Source organism: Amyelois transitella, chromosome 18 (assembly GCF_032362555.1).
Source record: "Amyelois transitella isolate CPQ chromosome 18, ilAmyTran1.1, whole genome shotgun sequence".
Lineage (NCBI taxonomy): Eukaryota > Metazoa > Arthropoda > Insecta > Lepidoptera > Pyralidae > Amyelois > Amyelois transitella.
In genome coordinates, this window is record NC_083521.1 from 3723159 (window position 1) to 3738790 (window position 15632).

Genomic DNA, 15632 nt, shown 5'->3' on the forward strand with positions numbered 1-15632 from the left:
TCGGCAGGAAGTACAAAATTTGTTTAGGTATTAGATTCGTATGTGCGGCAAAAGATAAATTATATAATATAATTATTTTCCCGTATATATATATAATCATTATAATTGAATGGATTGTTCGAAACTAAGTTTTTGGTTTATGTATTGTGATATTTTTGTTCGGTTTTGGTACTTACTCATTTTCGGTACAATATAACGGTGTAATACGAAAAAGAAAAGAGTTTTTACATTATAAAACAAATATAATTATAGAATTAATCATAATGTACAATTTTGAAATTGGAATACATTATAAAATATTAATAGAAAGCATTGTTATACTCCGGAGAAGGAACGTATAAATTTGAAGTAGGTTAAAATAATTGCGTTTAAATAAAATTTGAGATTATTTTAAATAAATGCTAGGCCTATGTTTGTATATTGTGATAAATCTTAAAATAAATATTATATTCACCTCTAATTTGTATACTCAATGTACAGCTCTCCAGGTTAAAATATTTCTTTTTTTTTATTATTTAATAGAAAATTTTGTCACAAATATTTTACAAATGTGAATGACATTAAAAGAAAGCGGTTCTATCTCTTTCGTACTATTTTAAAGTGTTCGTTCCATCCTGCCGTCAGGATCATAGTATGTTTAACTGTACTGACTGACTGTGGTAATGGTCGCGATTACTCTGCGATTCTTCATCATAACATGCCCTCCGTCTGTGGATCAAACTTTAATGTTCGAATTTACCAGCTTTTTCTTGGGCTAGATCAGTGCACGGTGCCGCCACTGGTGGACTGGCTGGTTTTTTTTTATCATAGTTACCTCCTAGTATATATTATTATGAAAACCTATTTCATTTAGTTATTTACGTTTTAATGTTAATGTTTTTTTTTTATTTAATTACTTGCACAGCTTACACAGGATAGCAATTTAAAATGTCTGTTTGTAGACTTCAATTGAGCTTTTGTATGTTGTATATAAGTTCTTAACGTTGGTGTGTAGCAAAAAAAAATGTTTTTAATTACAATTCACTCCTGTGTAAATATTTCTTGTATATAATACTATAACAATTAAATTATAATTACTACTAAGAAATTATACTACATAACAGCTTGACAAATATATGCCAGCCAATTGTTCTTGTAGCGTCATAGATTACTTGTATTCTTGTAGTCAAGGGAGTCATACACAGGAATACTTAGTATTTTTGTGTTAAATAGATAGTGAATGTTATTATTTGTAAATAATATGTATCGTGCAAGTTGGTTTGTAAATATATGAAAAATAAAGTATATGTTCGTTTTACTTCCCCATTAAAATATTTCCCAAACATTTTTGATTTTATTACACTATATACGAAAATAGCTAACTGAGACCATCACAAATATTATAGAAGTAACTACCGTCACTTTTATCAGTCCAATATCAACTTACATAATATAGTAACTGAAGAGAAGAGGAATAACCGCATACATGTCAGACATTGCAAAAATAGAAAAAAACAACAATATCAATCGTATTTATTCGTAATAAATGATAACTAATATTGCAAATGATTCATCATTATTTCATAGTTATTTTTATAAAACATACTGATTTGGTAAATAAAATACCTTTGATAATAATAAAACTAATGTAACTTAGTTTCTAATAACAGCAATTATACATCAATCAGTTTAATAAATTAAATCTTATTTGCTTGAGCTAATACCGAGTTTATATAAGAAGTAAAACCTATATATACTTCATTGCATCCATTTCTTTTAATTTTATTTTGGCATAGTGGCCATATGTATAACTAACAAAATAAATTATGATTGAACGAGGATCGCACGAACAAGAAAATATATCTATCCATTACTCATATCACCATGAATTCAACTTACAGTAAATTTATAACGATGGTAACAGTTAAATAATAATAACAAAAAAAATACTCATCTTCGAAATACAGGTACGGGGAGAAATCATACTTCCATACACACTCACATCTTAAAATAATTCAAAATAATATTTCTGGTCAAATAATTACTTAAATACATATCCCCAATTTTAGATTTCCACTTTTGCCATTTAACTATACAAAGGCTATTTTATAATACTGTCAAAATGTAAAGACCCATTACAATAATATTTTTTTTTACATTTTTATAAATACTGAACTGATAATTTAATAATATATATATTAAAACTTAAGATAAACTTTTTCTCAATTGAATCGCAAAAAAATGTGTATTCGATTAGGTGGTCTTTTAAATATTTTATAATTAGAACATAAGACTTTAACTAGTTTTGGCTATATGTAAGCAAAGCACTCGATAAGTAGTAGTTTTACGGTTAATTTTTTTTTTTATTAATTTGTTTATTGAATTTACTTCAGCAACAAATTGCGTACACAACATATTTCTTTATAACTACCATAGGAATATCAAAAAGTGTGATTGTAATACATTATTATATTACATGCATTCTCGCTGTTATCACGGTTACGTGATCATATATATTCGAAAATTCAGCGGAACACATTCAATCGTGCGTGGATAAGTCAGTCAGTAAAAATTTTCGTCATTGACTCTTAATTGGACAAAATAAATACATTTTCCTGTCATTTTTACTATAGAAACCATGACATAATTACATGACTAGATCTACTTTGGCGAAATTTGAAAATAAATTGTTACATTCGAAAACGAAGCGAAAGTATTGTATCAAAAATTCACTAATACAAATTCTTAAATTCAGGCTAATGTCTTCCATCCCATACGAAAGCGCATCCGAGCGTCGAAGCATACCTAGTTATCGAGGGGACACACCTTAAGACAAGAAGGTTATCCATATCACTTGTTTTAACACTACAACTTGGCAGTGGGTGTGGCGTGGTGAATGAGAACTGGGTTATTGGCGAAGTCTACTTGTATGTCGGGTTGTAGAGACGCCGCCAGCTGGCGCGCTTGCTCCATCGCGCCGGGTACTACTCTGTACGACATCTCGTTTGCTCTGCAGACAAAAAAATTATATCTGGTAAGGAAAACGCACTTCCTTGAATGGATGGAAGCCGTTTATTAGTTGCTTTAATAATGTACAGTAAGCTTCATTTAAATTATACCACCTTCGATTTATGCACCTCTACGATACGATACGGTGGCGTTGTTTTCGGTGGTTTACTATACGAATGTGTTTTCTGTGCAACAAAGATATTACAACCATACTATTTTCAGCAACATCTTTATTATCACACTAGCTGTGCCCGCGACTTCGTCCGCGTGGAATAGTTATTTTGGGCATCATTGAAGCCCCCAAGGACGAATAATTTTACCCGTTTTTTTTTTCACATTTTCCATTATTTCTTTGCTGCTTATAGTTGCAGCATGATGTTATATAGCTTAAAGCCTTTCTCGATAAATGGTCTATTCAACACAAAAATAATTTTTCAATTCAAACCAGTAGTTCCTGAGATTAGCGCGTTCAAACAAACACAACTCTTCAGCTTTATAATATTAGTATAGTATATCAGCAACATCTTTATTATCACATATTATTAATGAAGTGCTCACAATTTCTCCTTGGCAAGTGCCCCGGCCAGCACCAAGCCTCGCAAGCAGTTGGCGACGGCGTCCAAACTCAGGCTGTAGGGGTGACAGCCGCCGGCCTCCGCGCGAGCTTGTACCAACTTCAGCGCTCGGCTGTGTGTGCAGACAGTTTCCTGAGGAGAGACATTGGTACAAGAGACAGTGTATAACTTGTCAAATATTTATTTGAATAAATGCTTACATGCATTACAAAGATGACGTTTTTGCTCACCCTGCCCGGAGTATATATGAAATACTTTCTAGCCCACAAATAGAGAATTTCCTAAAATTTTAAGGAAAGAAAACACAGCTTTTGGCTTGCGATCGGTGAACAAAAGCAAAAAAAAATATTTCTACCCAAATGTGGTGTCGAAATATAACATGCACTTACATAATATAACTACACATATAATATAACAACATATAATAACTACCCTTTCAGGAGTCCCTAAAAATGTTTAATGTTCCTAAGTTATGTATTACTCACACCCTATATCTGGGGTGTTGAGTCTCCCGTTGTGAATAATGTACAAAAACAAAACACATACGTACCTACTGGCTTAGATAAATCAAAATGTAATACCTCAGTCATGACCTGCGTACATTTATACAGCGTGGTGATTGCCGGCCACGCGGCCCAGCGCAGCACAGAGCGCAGCTTGCTCGCGCGCCCCGCCGCCAGGCTCTGTGCTGCCTCGCGACACACCACGCCGCTTGACAGGCAGTAATCGAGCGCGGAGGCGAAAGTCTGAAACGAAGCTAGTATTAAGAATATACACACATATAACATATCATATTATCCTTTGAAAACGATATCATAAATAATAATGGATATATTTTTATCAATTGTATAACGATGTTATAACGATTGTGGTATGAAGTGGTAACTTTACAATACTAAATGAGCTGCTAAAAATAAAATTAAGTAGGGACAAGATAAAATTGTAAAATAAAAATAAAATTATTACATTTGCTTCATTTTCGTCGACATAGAAGAACTCATGGTGTAACAGCTTTCTTATATGCTGATACCGCGACAGCAATTCCTCTGAAAATACACAAAATATTAATAAAAATTAAAAATCTTCAAACTTTTAGAATGTTAATTAATGTCTTTTACATTACTTAGGTTGTAAATAATTAAATGGTCGATTGTTAGATAATGTTTTTAGCATTAAGTTCGCCTTTTGTGCTAAACATTTGTATTTTGTACAATAAAATTCATACAAATAATAAATAAATTAGCTGTAAAAATTATCCTCCATATTAAGCTGTGCTCCTCGCTTTTATTTAGAATGTGTCCTAGTAAGAGCTCAAGCTTATCCTACTCCATCTATCTTTATCTATCGAAGTGTTAAAAAGAGAAAATAAATAATATATGTATATAGCTTGTTAACGGTCGTGAATAAGATGGCAATGTCCGCCTATAATATTATTTTTAAATACTTCATTCAGGTTTACAGTACAGAATTATCCCATAGTCGCGTCTTATCGATGTGAAAGAGGCCGAATCATTGTGGATATTATCAACGCAGATATTAACTGTGATAAAAGCAAAAGAAAAATCGTATGATGTTTAAAATCACTCGATTCATAGTAATGCGAATGATTTCATACATCATACGATTTTATCAGCCACACTAATATTTTCACATTTTCTAAAGGTTGAGTCGCACACAGCATGCCGCAAAAGAATGCTACATAGTTCACTTTTGACGCTTTGACGAGAATATAAAGAAACAAATATACGCGCTAGCCCTACTTCATGCCATATAAAATTTTATAAATAGACTAGATTGTTTTTAGTGAATAAACTTTTTTGTGCTACAATTTCTGTTTTAATAACTGGAATGATTTAAATTATATTTCACACAGAGACAAAAAAATCTTCAAATGTTACTTTTTTTAGAGCGATGATTTGCGCATCAGCTAGTACCTGATAGATTCCTTGTATTATGGAATACTAACTCATAAAGTTGTAATATATTTTACTAAAAAAAAACATATATCAGGAAAAAATGCAACTGTGACAAACAGAAGCTGGATAACAATGATACATAAGCAATCAGAAAAATAAAAGTCTTTTTATCACGGCCTGACTTGCAATCTAATCCATATATAGGCTCCTACTAAATATGTAAAAATTAAATATTTTTTTTAATTTATAATACTACTAAATATGTAAAAATTAAATATTTTTTTTAATTTATAATATTCTTGAGTGCCTATTTTGTTATAGTGTGAGGGTCCTAATCTACTGGGAGCACCGCCACTGATCTTCAATAATAAATTGTTCTATATAATTAAATTTAACTTTTATTAATGAATTAATTTTCAATAACTAAACTACGTATACGCGTGAGGACCAGTGCGCAGTAACTGACCACACGCCATTCATTCGTCGCTCTCATACAAAATCGCTGACACATAACAGTCACACTTACATTGCGTCCCTACACATATTACCTTGAGTGACTGGCCACTTCTCCACAATCAGATATATGATAGCTGGCGGTACCAAATAATGCAGTACCGGATTCACATACAACTGCAATTGTATGATCGGCAGTGCTGTGGCCATCGTCTCCGCTTTCAAAGTGTGACCTGAAACATTAAGAAACCTACAGGAAAATATTTAAAAACTTTTTATCTAAAACCTCGAAAACTAAACCCTAAGTGAAAAAGTTCATGCAATGACAATAATACAAAATTTTTAGTAAGTTGCTGTCAAGGTTGAGCCAACGACATTCTATGATATAAAGAGTCGGGACAGATCATACCTGATGTCAAATATAGGCAACTTTCTCACAGGCAAAGCCACAAAGAAAATCTTGTTTTAATTATTGTTTTAATATATGGTAACACAAGTGGAGTATCAAAATTACAGTGGTCTGCATAGGTAATTAAATACCTCATATAGATTAATTACATTGTAACAAAACATAGTGAATAAATATTTTTTCATTTTCATTTTCTTTTTTCAGTATTGCTCAGATATTGTATGTAGTCTTTTTCCCACAATACCTAAGCAAAATACTCAACTAGTGACCGACTTAGATAATCTAGATATTATCTCATGGAAACCATTTTATCACAAGATAATATAACAAAGTGCATTGACCGGTATTAATTATTTGATAACATTTTATTATCAACTACCTATGATCTTGTGATACTGCATTATTTGCTGTTTTATGTAACAGTGATACATATAATTGTATAAATACCTATTTGTTTATGCCTTAACTTTCACTCGTCTTTTTATTAAACCTTTGAGCACAGAGATGTTTGTCTGAAATAGTTAAAGTTGCCTGACATCAACTATTACGCACAAGCGCATTCGTACTTTAGGCGCCTTTTACGAAATTTATAAATTTGCTGTTCTAGTTATTTTCCGGTTACAACTTAAATTTCCAATGACAAAAAAGTATATAATTGTCGTGTGGTTTTGGGCAATAAAACCTCTCCATATCTTTTCAATGGATGTTGTAAAAGGCTTATTAACTTGTGGGGTTCCCCTTGTAGGCGATGGGCTACTAACCTGTCACTATTTGAATCTCAATTTCATCATGAAGCCATACAGCTATATCCCGCAAGGGATAAAGATGTAACTATATTATATGTGTGTATGTAATGAACAAACCATTAAGTAGTTTACTACTTTCAAGTATGGGTATAGGCATGGTAGTTACCTTTCATTTTCTTCTGAACTTCACTCGTTACATCCATCAGTGTACCCGATACCAGTCGGAGCCGCCTCTCCTTGTCCAACCTGATCATCTCTCTATGCACCACCAATATCCTCTTCACACTGCCTTCCACATCAGTCTCATACACTAACGCGCCCAACGCAGTTAAAACCCCCACTGTCCAATTCACTTCACTTAACACTTCATTGAAACTCAACAATTTCTGATTTACAAAACTTTCCATCAGCACTAACGCTAATAAATTAGATATAGTCACTACTGTCGCTTTTTGCTGTAGGCTGATGACGTACTCAGCGACTGTTTGCACTTGTCTGAACTGGTCTGGCGTGATTTCCTGAAGGTCTACTGGCTTGAGGAGCTGGTCTGTGTGGACCATATCGCCAAGGTATGATCTGACAGAGAGTGGAGCGCCGAAGTTGATGTAAATGTTGCCGTAGTGGTCGTTCAGTTTGAACAGTGATTTCAAGAAGCCCTGCAACATTTATTTAATATAAACCCTACCAGAACCAAATCTTCATATCATTCACATGTAATTAATTTTTTATCCTTTACGGAGCAGATAGAACCAAGGGTATGATGATGGAATTGAGATTTAAATAGTGACGGGTTGCTAACGAACTAACGAATTTTATTAATCTTTCCCTTGATTGACTTTTATAATGTGCGAAGGAAGAAAAGCAGCTAGCATACACTATGTGTTTTCTTTGCTAACCACTGGTATTAGTTCTTCCCGGTTTTAATGCCTCTTCTTAACTTCCAGCTATGCTATACAGACAACAAAAAAAAATTAAGTTAATACCAATGGGAAAAAATCGTAGTGGAAAACTTGTGCCCGCACCAGGTTATCAGAAGAAAATGTGTTGCCCTGGTAATTAATCGTGCAAACAGGTGAAATGTTGCGACACAAAAACCGTTCCATACATCGATCGCGCGTATAGATCGATATGTATCGTATCGATCGTATGTTGATAGTCCAATAATATGCTATTAAATGTACTTGTTGCATACACGTATAAGTAATTTTATTTGCACTCCACGGAACCAGCTTGGCGCGCCGCAGGGCATTGTTGATGTTTGTGCAACTGCACCGACTTGCCAAGGTCTTGTTTGGTATACAGTGCGAATATATTATATTATGTATACGTATACTACACATAGCCTTTTTATCAATTATTAGGTAATACTTGTTAGTTTAGGGTACTTGTGAGCCGAGCTTTCGCCAGTGCATTCCCAATTTGGTATACATATATGTTTTTTATTTGGTTTTCAATACATTTTTTGGTTTTTGCAAAAGCTGCCTCCCACCAATCCCAATGAATATTATAAATGCGAAAATTTGTTTGTAATTTTTCTTCGTTTTCTCCTCACGGGTCATATACTGAACCAATCTCCTTGAAATTTTGCGTATATAGGTACATATAATTAAGAGTCTGGAGAAGAAGGAAGAGAGAAGAAGTTCATAGGGTTGGTACTTTTCATCCCGGTAAAAACTAAAATTTCCGTGGGATTTACAAAAAAAAACTGAACCTATTCTTTTGTAGATGGCGCTAAATTCGCGCGAGTAGGCTAAATTCGTGCCGCGAAGATGCAGGTAAAAGCTAGTTAACTATAATATGAAAGTGATGACGAGATAAACAGCTCAATCGAGGTCATTACTCACTCTGACATTTTCTCCCTGACATTTCAAGTTGGTTATGTTATATTACGAATTTAACTCACTCCAGTGGACTCCTTGGGCTTAGGCACCCCCAGATGCTCGTAGGCGAAGAGCCGATGCTCCATTAGCCTGTCATAGCTAATGTTCACGGGAACTATCGTGATATCCGTCACTTCTCGTGAAAACAACGGCATTAGACTCATTGATAGGACACCTGCAGAACATGCATAATTAAAATAAATACCTTCGAAGTGATTAAACAAGTGTGTAATTGCCAGTTTGGCATTTTTAAAATTGTCCGAAAAATGTCTCTACCACGTACCATACTTCGGCGACAGACTCTTATTGCTGCGACTTCTAGTACCTTCTAAAAAGAACTCGACGGGCGCCGCGTACTTGGCTACCACAGTACGTACGTACTGCTTGAGCGTGGCCGCGTACAGTGGCGCCCCCACGAGCGTGCGGCGGATGTAAAAAGCGCCGGTCTCTCTCATACGTTGACCGAATACAGCCATTGAGTAGAAATCTAAAAATTTTAATGATATTTGTAAGTATGTAAATTGTTCCGTGTGGTTCTATCGTGGTGGAATACCATGCTATCCCATTATAACCTCAAAATGGCCAGAAGGTGCCCACAGGGCCGTAAAAAGGCTTTACCATTGGTAAAAAAAAAAGGTAGTAAAGAATGGAAGAACTTCTTCTTAACTAAGGATGGGACTAGGACTAACGCCAAGAGGACTTGGCATGAGTCCTGGACCCATCTTTGAAATGCCGCCCGTGGTACGCTTTTGGCCATGAACCTGGATTGGTCAAATCAGTTTTTACACGAAGTGACACTAAATGGTCTCCGCAACCTTTATAGAGGAAGGTAACCCATTTCGAATCATGCTTTAGTTACATTACTTACACACCCTATTTTTTCATCCATCTTAAGATGTTTTTCATTCACAGAAAAGAGATGGAGTGGTCCTAATCTAAAGTGCTGAAAACCATTTACATTGTGAGAGATGTTTTTTCTTATTCTATATTTAAAAAATATTTAATACCTATATTTTACTTCAAGCGCAAAATCAACAAGAAGGAATGTGTTTAACAAAGAATAATATGTATTTAACCTATGACTGGCAAATAATAAACACACTATTCCAACACATGTTTTCCATCCATTACGAATGCTAATAAAATGTTGCCATTTAATATGTAATAATCGTAAAACTATGTCTGACACTGTTCACCTGTTTATGTGAGAACTTACGGCATTACTTAACTGTATAACAGTAAGCAATCATGAGATTTCATGAGGTTTTGCACAATAAATAGTATTATTTATCATCCATACAATAATATGGTACGACGCTGGCACCGACCAGAGTTAAAAAAAGGGAGAATTTGGGTTTATTAATTCATACATTTATACATAGACTAGTGACCCGTCCCGACTTCGTACAGGGAGTATTTATAGATATAAACCTTCTTGAGAAAACCATTTTTTCAACATTTCAAACAGGAACAAAAGCCGTCCACAATTTTCCGAGATAAGCGCGTACATTAGATAGGAGAAAATGGAGGACTGCACTTTATATTATGTAGTTAAAGTAAAATAGCGATACAGAGTCGCTGCAAGGCTACATTTTCATATAGCGTAGTTCGTTTGTTAATCTCAATTCCAGTTAAATGTGGCCCTGTGACTGTTGGATTTGTCTACCCTGTAAAGGATAAAGACGTGTAGTACCGTGTGGTTCCCAACACTCCACCTCTTTCCCATGGAAGTCGTTAAGGCGACTATTGGGCATATTTATCTAGTACAATATTAACCATGATTCAATATAGGCTTCCCTGCAATGGTCTTGGAGATGCAATGACCTGAATTCCTAAATCCAGAATTATGTTCAAAAGGCGGACCACAAACTCCTCTGTAGCGTGGTTAGGATGTAACCAGAATCAACGTCAGCAAGACGAAGATAAGATATGTGTAGACATAATTGTCCTTGTTTCTGTAATTCACATACATTAATTACATATATATCATATAAGTTGTACAACTTACCCATGCCGGCTGCCACTGCTGGAAACTCTATGTCGTAATGGTAACACAGGTACGTGAGCAGACAGAAGTCAGCATAGCTGCGGTGGGTGGGCAGAAATAGTATCGGGTTTTTCCCCATTGAAGATTTTATCTGCAAAGTTAAACAGACTTCAAAAACACTAAAAAGCTAAAAATTATTGAATATATCACTATCACTACATAGTATAAAACAAAGTCGCTATTTTAGTCTGTTTGTCTGTATGCTTAAATCTTTAAAATTACGCAACGGATTTTGATGCGGTTTTTTGTTACAGGTAGAGTGATTCAAGAGGAAGGTTTTTATGTATTATTTATAATTTTGCATATTAATAATAACATTTATAATTTTAATATTTTAATAACATTTATAATTTTGCACCCGTGCGAAGCCGGGGCGGGTCGCTAGTAATAAAATAATAAATACGTCTAGGCGATGAGTGGGTGGGTATGTAACCTACATTAATTTCTGGAGCCGCTGCCCGCCACGCGCGCTATACTTAAAAGTAGGTAGGGTATATTGCTATGGAGCAATAGAGTAGGTAATATGTGGTGCCGTCTGGTGGTCTGAAATACAAGCTTTTGCCTAGCTTAGGCACCCATTTGTACACGTAAAGAAAAAACAAGAATCAATGTACAGTACCAATTCCATTTTTAAACCATTGTTGTCTTATTCTTATTCGTCCATATTTTAATATTTAAATGTGGGAGGAATAAAGAAATATTAGCATAATTAACTCATACCCGAAGCACTGCTGGTTCATTGACAAATATGCCAACTCTCATCATGAAGGATATTTTTAGGAATCCAATCCCCATCCACCGGATCACATGCAACTTCTTATCCAGTCCCATCTCCTCCAAATACTCCAGGACTTCTTTTTTAAGCTTTTCTTTACTTACACCACTATGGGCACTTTCCTAAAATAATACTATACATATAATTTGATGTTACTAGCTTTGACCCACAGCTTGGCCCACGCGAATTTAGCCCCACCTATACGCGAGAATTAGTGCAACCTATGAAAGAATACAGTTCTCAATTCCACAAAAAACTATAGTTTTTACTGGGATTAAAAGTATATATATGTTCTTTTCCAGACTCTTAATTATATGTATATAGCAAATTTCCAAGAAGATTGAAGATTCAATGAATAAAAAGTGAAGAGAAAACAAAATTACTATTGCATGTACTTATAAAATTATTCTTTTAGGAACAGTTTTTAGTAGCACAAAACAATTCAATCTTGTTTTTCAATTTATTCTTGTCTCTTTTAATCAAAAACAATTTTTTAAAATAATGTATGTTTAATAGTTATACTACCTAATTAATTTCGAAATTTGTTTGTTTGTTTGTAATATTTCATTCATTGCATAGAAATTTACACAGTTACAAGAAATAGTGAATAAATATTAAATAATATTAAAGAAATAAATCACTTGCAATGGCGAACTTATCCCATGAAGGGATCTCTTCCAGTCAACCGGCAAACAATAAAGGAACTAGATAATTAAGTAAATTTGTTTTTTATTTTGATTTTCCATGGTAATATTCATTAAAATGTTCAAAAACAAGATGAATCAGGATTGTTTACTTTGGCTTCAGTACCAAAGAAATATTATATATGTTTAGTCTTGGTGTGTTGTAACTGTAATAGGTATATAAGTTATTACAATATGTAGCCATTTCAATATAAAAAAGAGCTGTGATTTTGCCTGTGAAAAATGTTGCTAATTTTTATAATTTGGACTAGTTCCATCCTCAATTCAATAAATGGAATTTAATTTACGAAAGTTTGTATTTTTGTTTAAAAGAAAATAAAAAACTACGAAAACAAATTTAATTTTAGTTTTGCACAGAGTAGTAACATAACATGGCCATATAAGCAAAGCTCTGGGTAAAAGTATAGCACATAATAATTAAGCTTACCGCTTCTATAAAAGAATCCAGAAAGACCGATTTAGCCGCAATCTCTTTCAAGTCCTGTGGCGTATAATATTCATCGGCGTTAAAAGTCCGGTGAGGGTGCCATGCTCGGGTCATAAACCTGAATATACCGCATTCGGTATTTCTTGGCTCCAGTATATTTAAAAATTTTACTTCCTCTTGCATTTTTACAGACAATACCTTGTCGCGATGTTAAGTTTAAATACCATACATGTTTGTTCTAAGCAAAATGTAAATGTACACAAAATCTGGTAATGTTTAACACATTTATTGATTAATATCACACTGAAATATAATTTATTTAATAACACTGAAAACCCGCAAATAAGCAATTGTACCTCTGACGCCAACCATTCGACAGACACCACAAAACTCTCTGTTTTATTATTTTACCAAAGAAATTGTAGGAACAGATTAATAAGTCGGTTTATTTCGTAAAATTGTAATGGAACAATGACAAGATAGCTGACAGTGACTGCCCCTGTTTTGCAAACAATCATTCATCAATCAAATCAAACACTGACATTATGCGTGAGGCAAAGATATTTTATCTAGGTAATGTATTTGGCGTGAGGTGTAAAGGCTGAGGATAGTATGCTCTTGCCCTAGGAAGTGAGATCAACGTGATTATGTGCAACTCCAATTGTAAAATACATACATTCTTGAAGCTGTAGCGGGAGCGATGATTGGGGCTCGACCACCACCAAAGGGAAGATCTTCCGCCAGGCAAGGGTGTAATATCTGAGGAACCTCGGCTCTGACGATGTTGACTCGGAGGTTTGCGCGATTTAGACTCTTTGCTGCTATTGGCTGAGCGCTTTAATTTCTTCGCGATGATTGACAGTTGGTGTGTGTGGTGGTGACACTATCGAATGTCACCACATAGTTACAGTTATATCCCTTGCGGGATAGAAAGAGTCACAGATAAGCTGAAAGGCCACGTTCAGCTGTGTGGTTTTATGATGGAAAAATTGACCTTTCCCTCCACACTCTCCTTGTATATCTGCTTAGTCAACCTTCTTTCATTCATCCTCTCCACATGACCAAACCATCTCAATATACCCTTTTCTATTCCTGTAACTACATCTTCTTTCACATCACAACATTCCCTTATCACGCTGTTCCTTATCCGGTCACTCAATTTCACACCCATCATACTCCTTAACGCTCTTATTTCCACTGCATTTATTCTGCTTTCGTGCTTCTTTTGCCATACCCAACTTTCGCTCCCATACATTAATGTCGGGACCAACACGCCCCTATGCACAGCCAGTCGAGCCTTCTTGGTTAGTTTCTGACTGCTCATAAAGGCATGCAAAGCTCCATTCACCATGTTCCCCGCGTTCACTCTCCTTTCAATATCACTATCACACTTGCCATCTGGTGTAAACTTTGATCCTTAATATACAAACTCTTTCACTTGCTCAAAATTTTCTCGTCCAATCAAAATATTACATGCTGTCATTTCTTTTTCCATTTCAAAAACCAGTGTTTTAGTTTTACTTACGTTCACTTTCATTCCTTTCTCTTTTAAAGCTTCATGCATACAGTTTACCATCTCCTGTAACTCCTCCGCTGATGACGCCAGTATAACCTGATCGTCGGCATTGAGCAGACATTTGACGAGTAACTTATCCTTAATCCACTTTCAGACTCTTTCAAATCTGTCAAACAACTATCCATAAATAGGTTGAACAGCCACGGTGACGCAACACATCCTTGCCTAACGCCTTTCTCAATCTTAAACCACTCAGTGTGCGCTCCGTTTATCCTGACACAAGCAAGGATTTCAGTGCTCGTATTAAGAGACTGCTCACCCCATGCATATAAAGTGCTGACCACAATTCATTCTTTTCAACTCTGTCATAATAATGTGAAAGTTAATTTTCTACAAATAAGACATGGATGTCTTATTTGTAGAATATTAACTTTCACATTGCATGGTACCTACAATGAACTATGGAGCGATCCATGATAAAATTATAAAATATGAAGAGTTCCAGACAGTTAAAATTTTTTAGAGGATGTTTATTTTTGTTATCATCCAGTGACTTAAATTATAAACCATATGAGGTTAATAAAATAATTCTGTGTAATTTTCAAAGCTTTGAATGGATTTTCGTATACGGAACAACTTTCCAAATTTAACCGTTTACTGTTTGAAGTCGGTTTTCATCTTAAATAATCCAGTTAAATATATCATTAATTTCTTACATAGATACTTAAAATACATAAATTTTGAATTTTCCCTCGTCAGTCTTCATCGTTGTCTATGTTTCACTTATTTTCAGTGTTGCTAACTTAGCACTTTCGGCGAGAAATGTAGCACCATGTTACCTCCTTAGTCAGTGCTTTAAAGTTCAAAGTTTAGCGCCTAGCGTCCATATTTTAGTAAACACTTACTTTTATACAATTAATAATATTTCAATCAATCAGTTTATTTGTAAAACATAGGTACATACAGGATACAGGTGTTACAGATGTAGTATTGTTCAATATGTTTTATTTTTTCAATAGTAATATTTATACCCCTTACAGACAGAGCCAATAGTCTTGAAAAGACTGAAAGGTCATGTGGAGCTGCAGGGCTAAATGATGGAATTGAGATTTAAAAAGTGACAGATTGCTAATTCATCGCCTACAAGAAAAATTACAAGTTTATTAGCCTTTTCCTTAGTCACCTTTTAACGACAT

General features: G+C 34.5%; 1 protein-coding gene across 1 annotated transcript; it reads right to left on the reverse strand.

Moving 5' to 3' along the window:
- Window positions 1–7: 7 nt before the first annotated feature.
- Window positions 8–13400, reverse strand: LOC106136240 (dihydroxyacetone phosphate acyltransferase). Its single transcript, XM_013336728.2, has 11 exons — window positions 12921–13400; window positions 11735–11911; window positions 10976–11105; window positions 9251–9454; window positions 8991–9142; window positions 7254–7743; window positions 6028–6165; window positions 4530–4609; window positions 4145–4309; window positions 3547–3695; window positions 8–2989 (listed from the first exon to the last, which is right to left on the reverse strand). Exons 1-11 carry the CDS (start codon window positions 13101–13103, stop codon window positions 2845–2847), a joined length of 2013 nt encoding a protein of 670 aa, XP_013192182.2. The 5' UTR covers window positions 13104–13400; the 3' UTR covers window positions 8–2844.
- Window positions 13401–15632: the final 2232 nt, after the last annotated feature.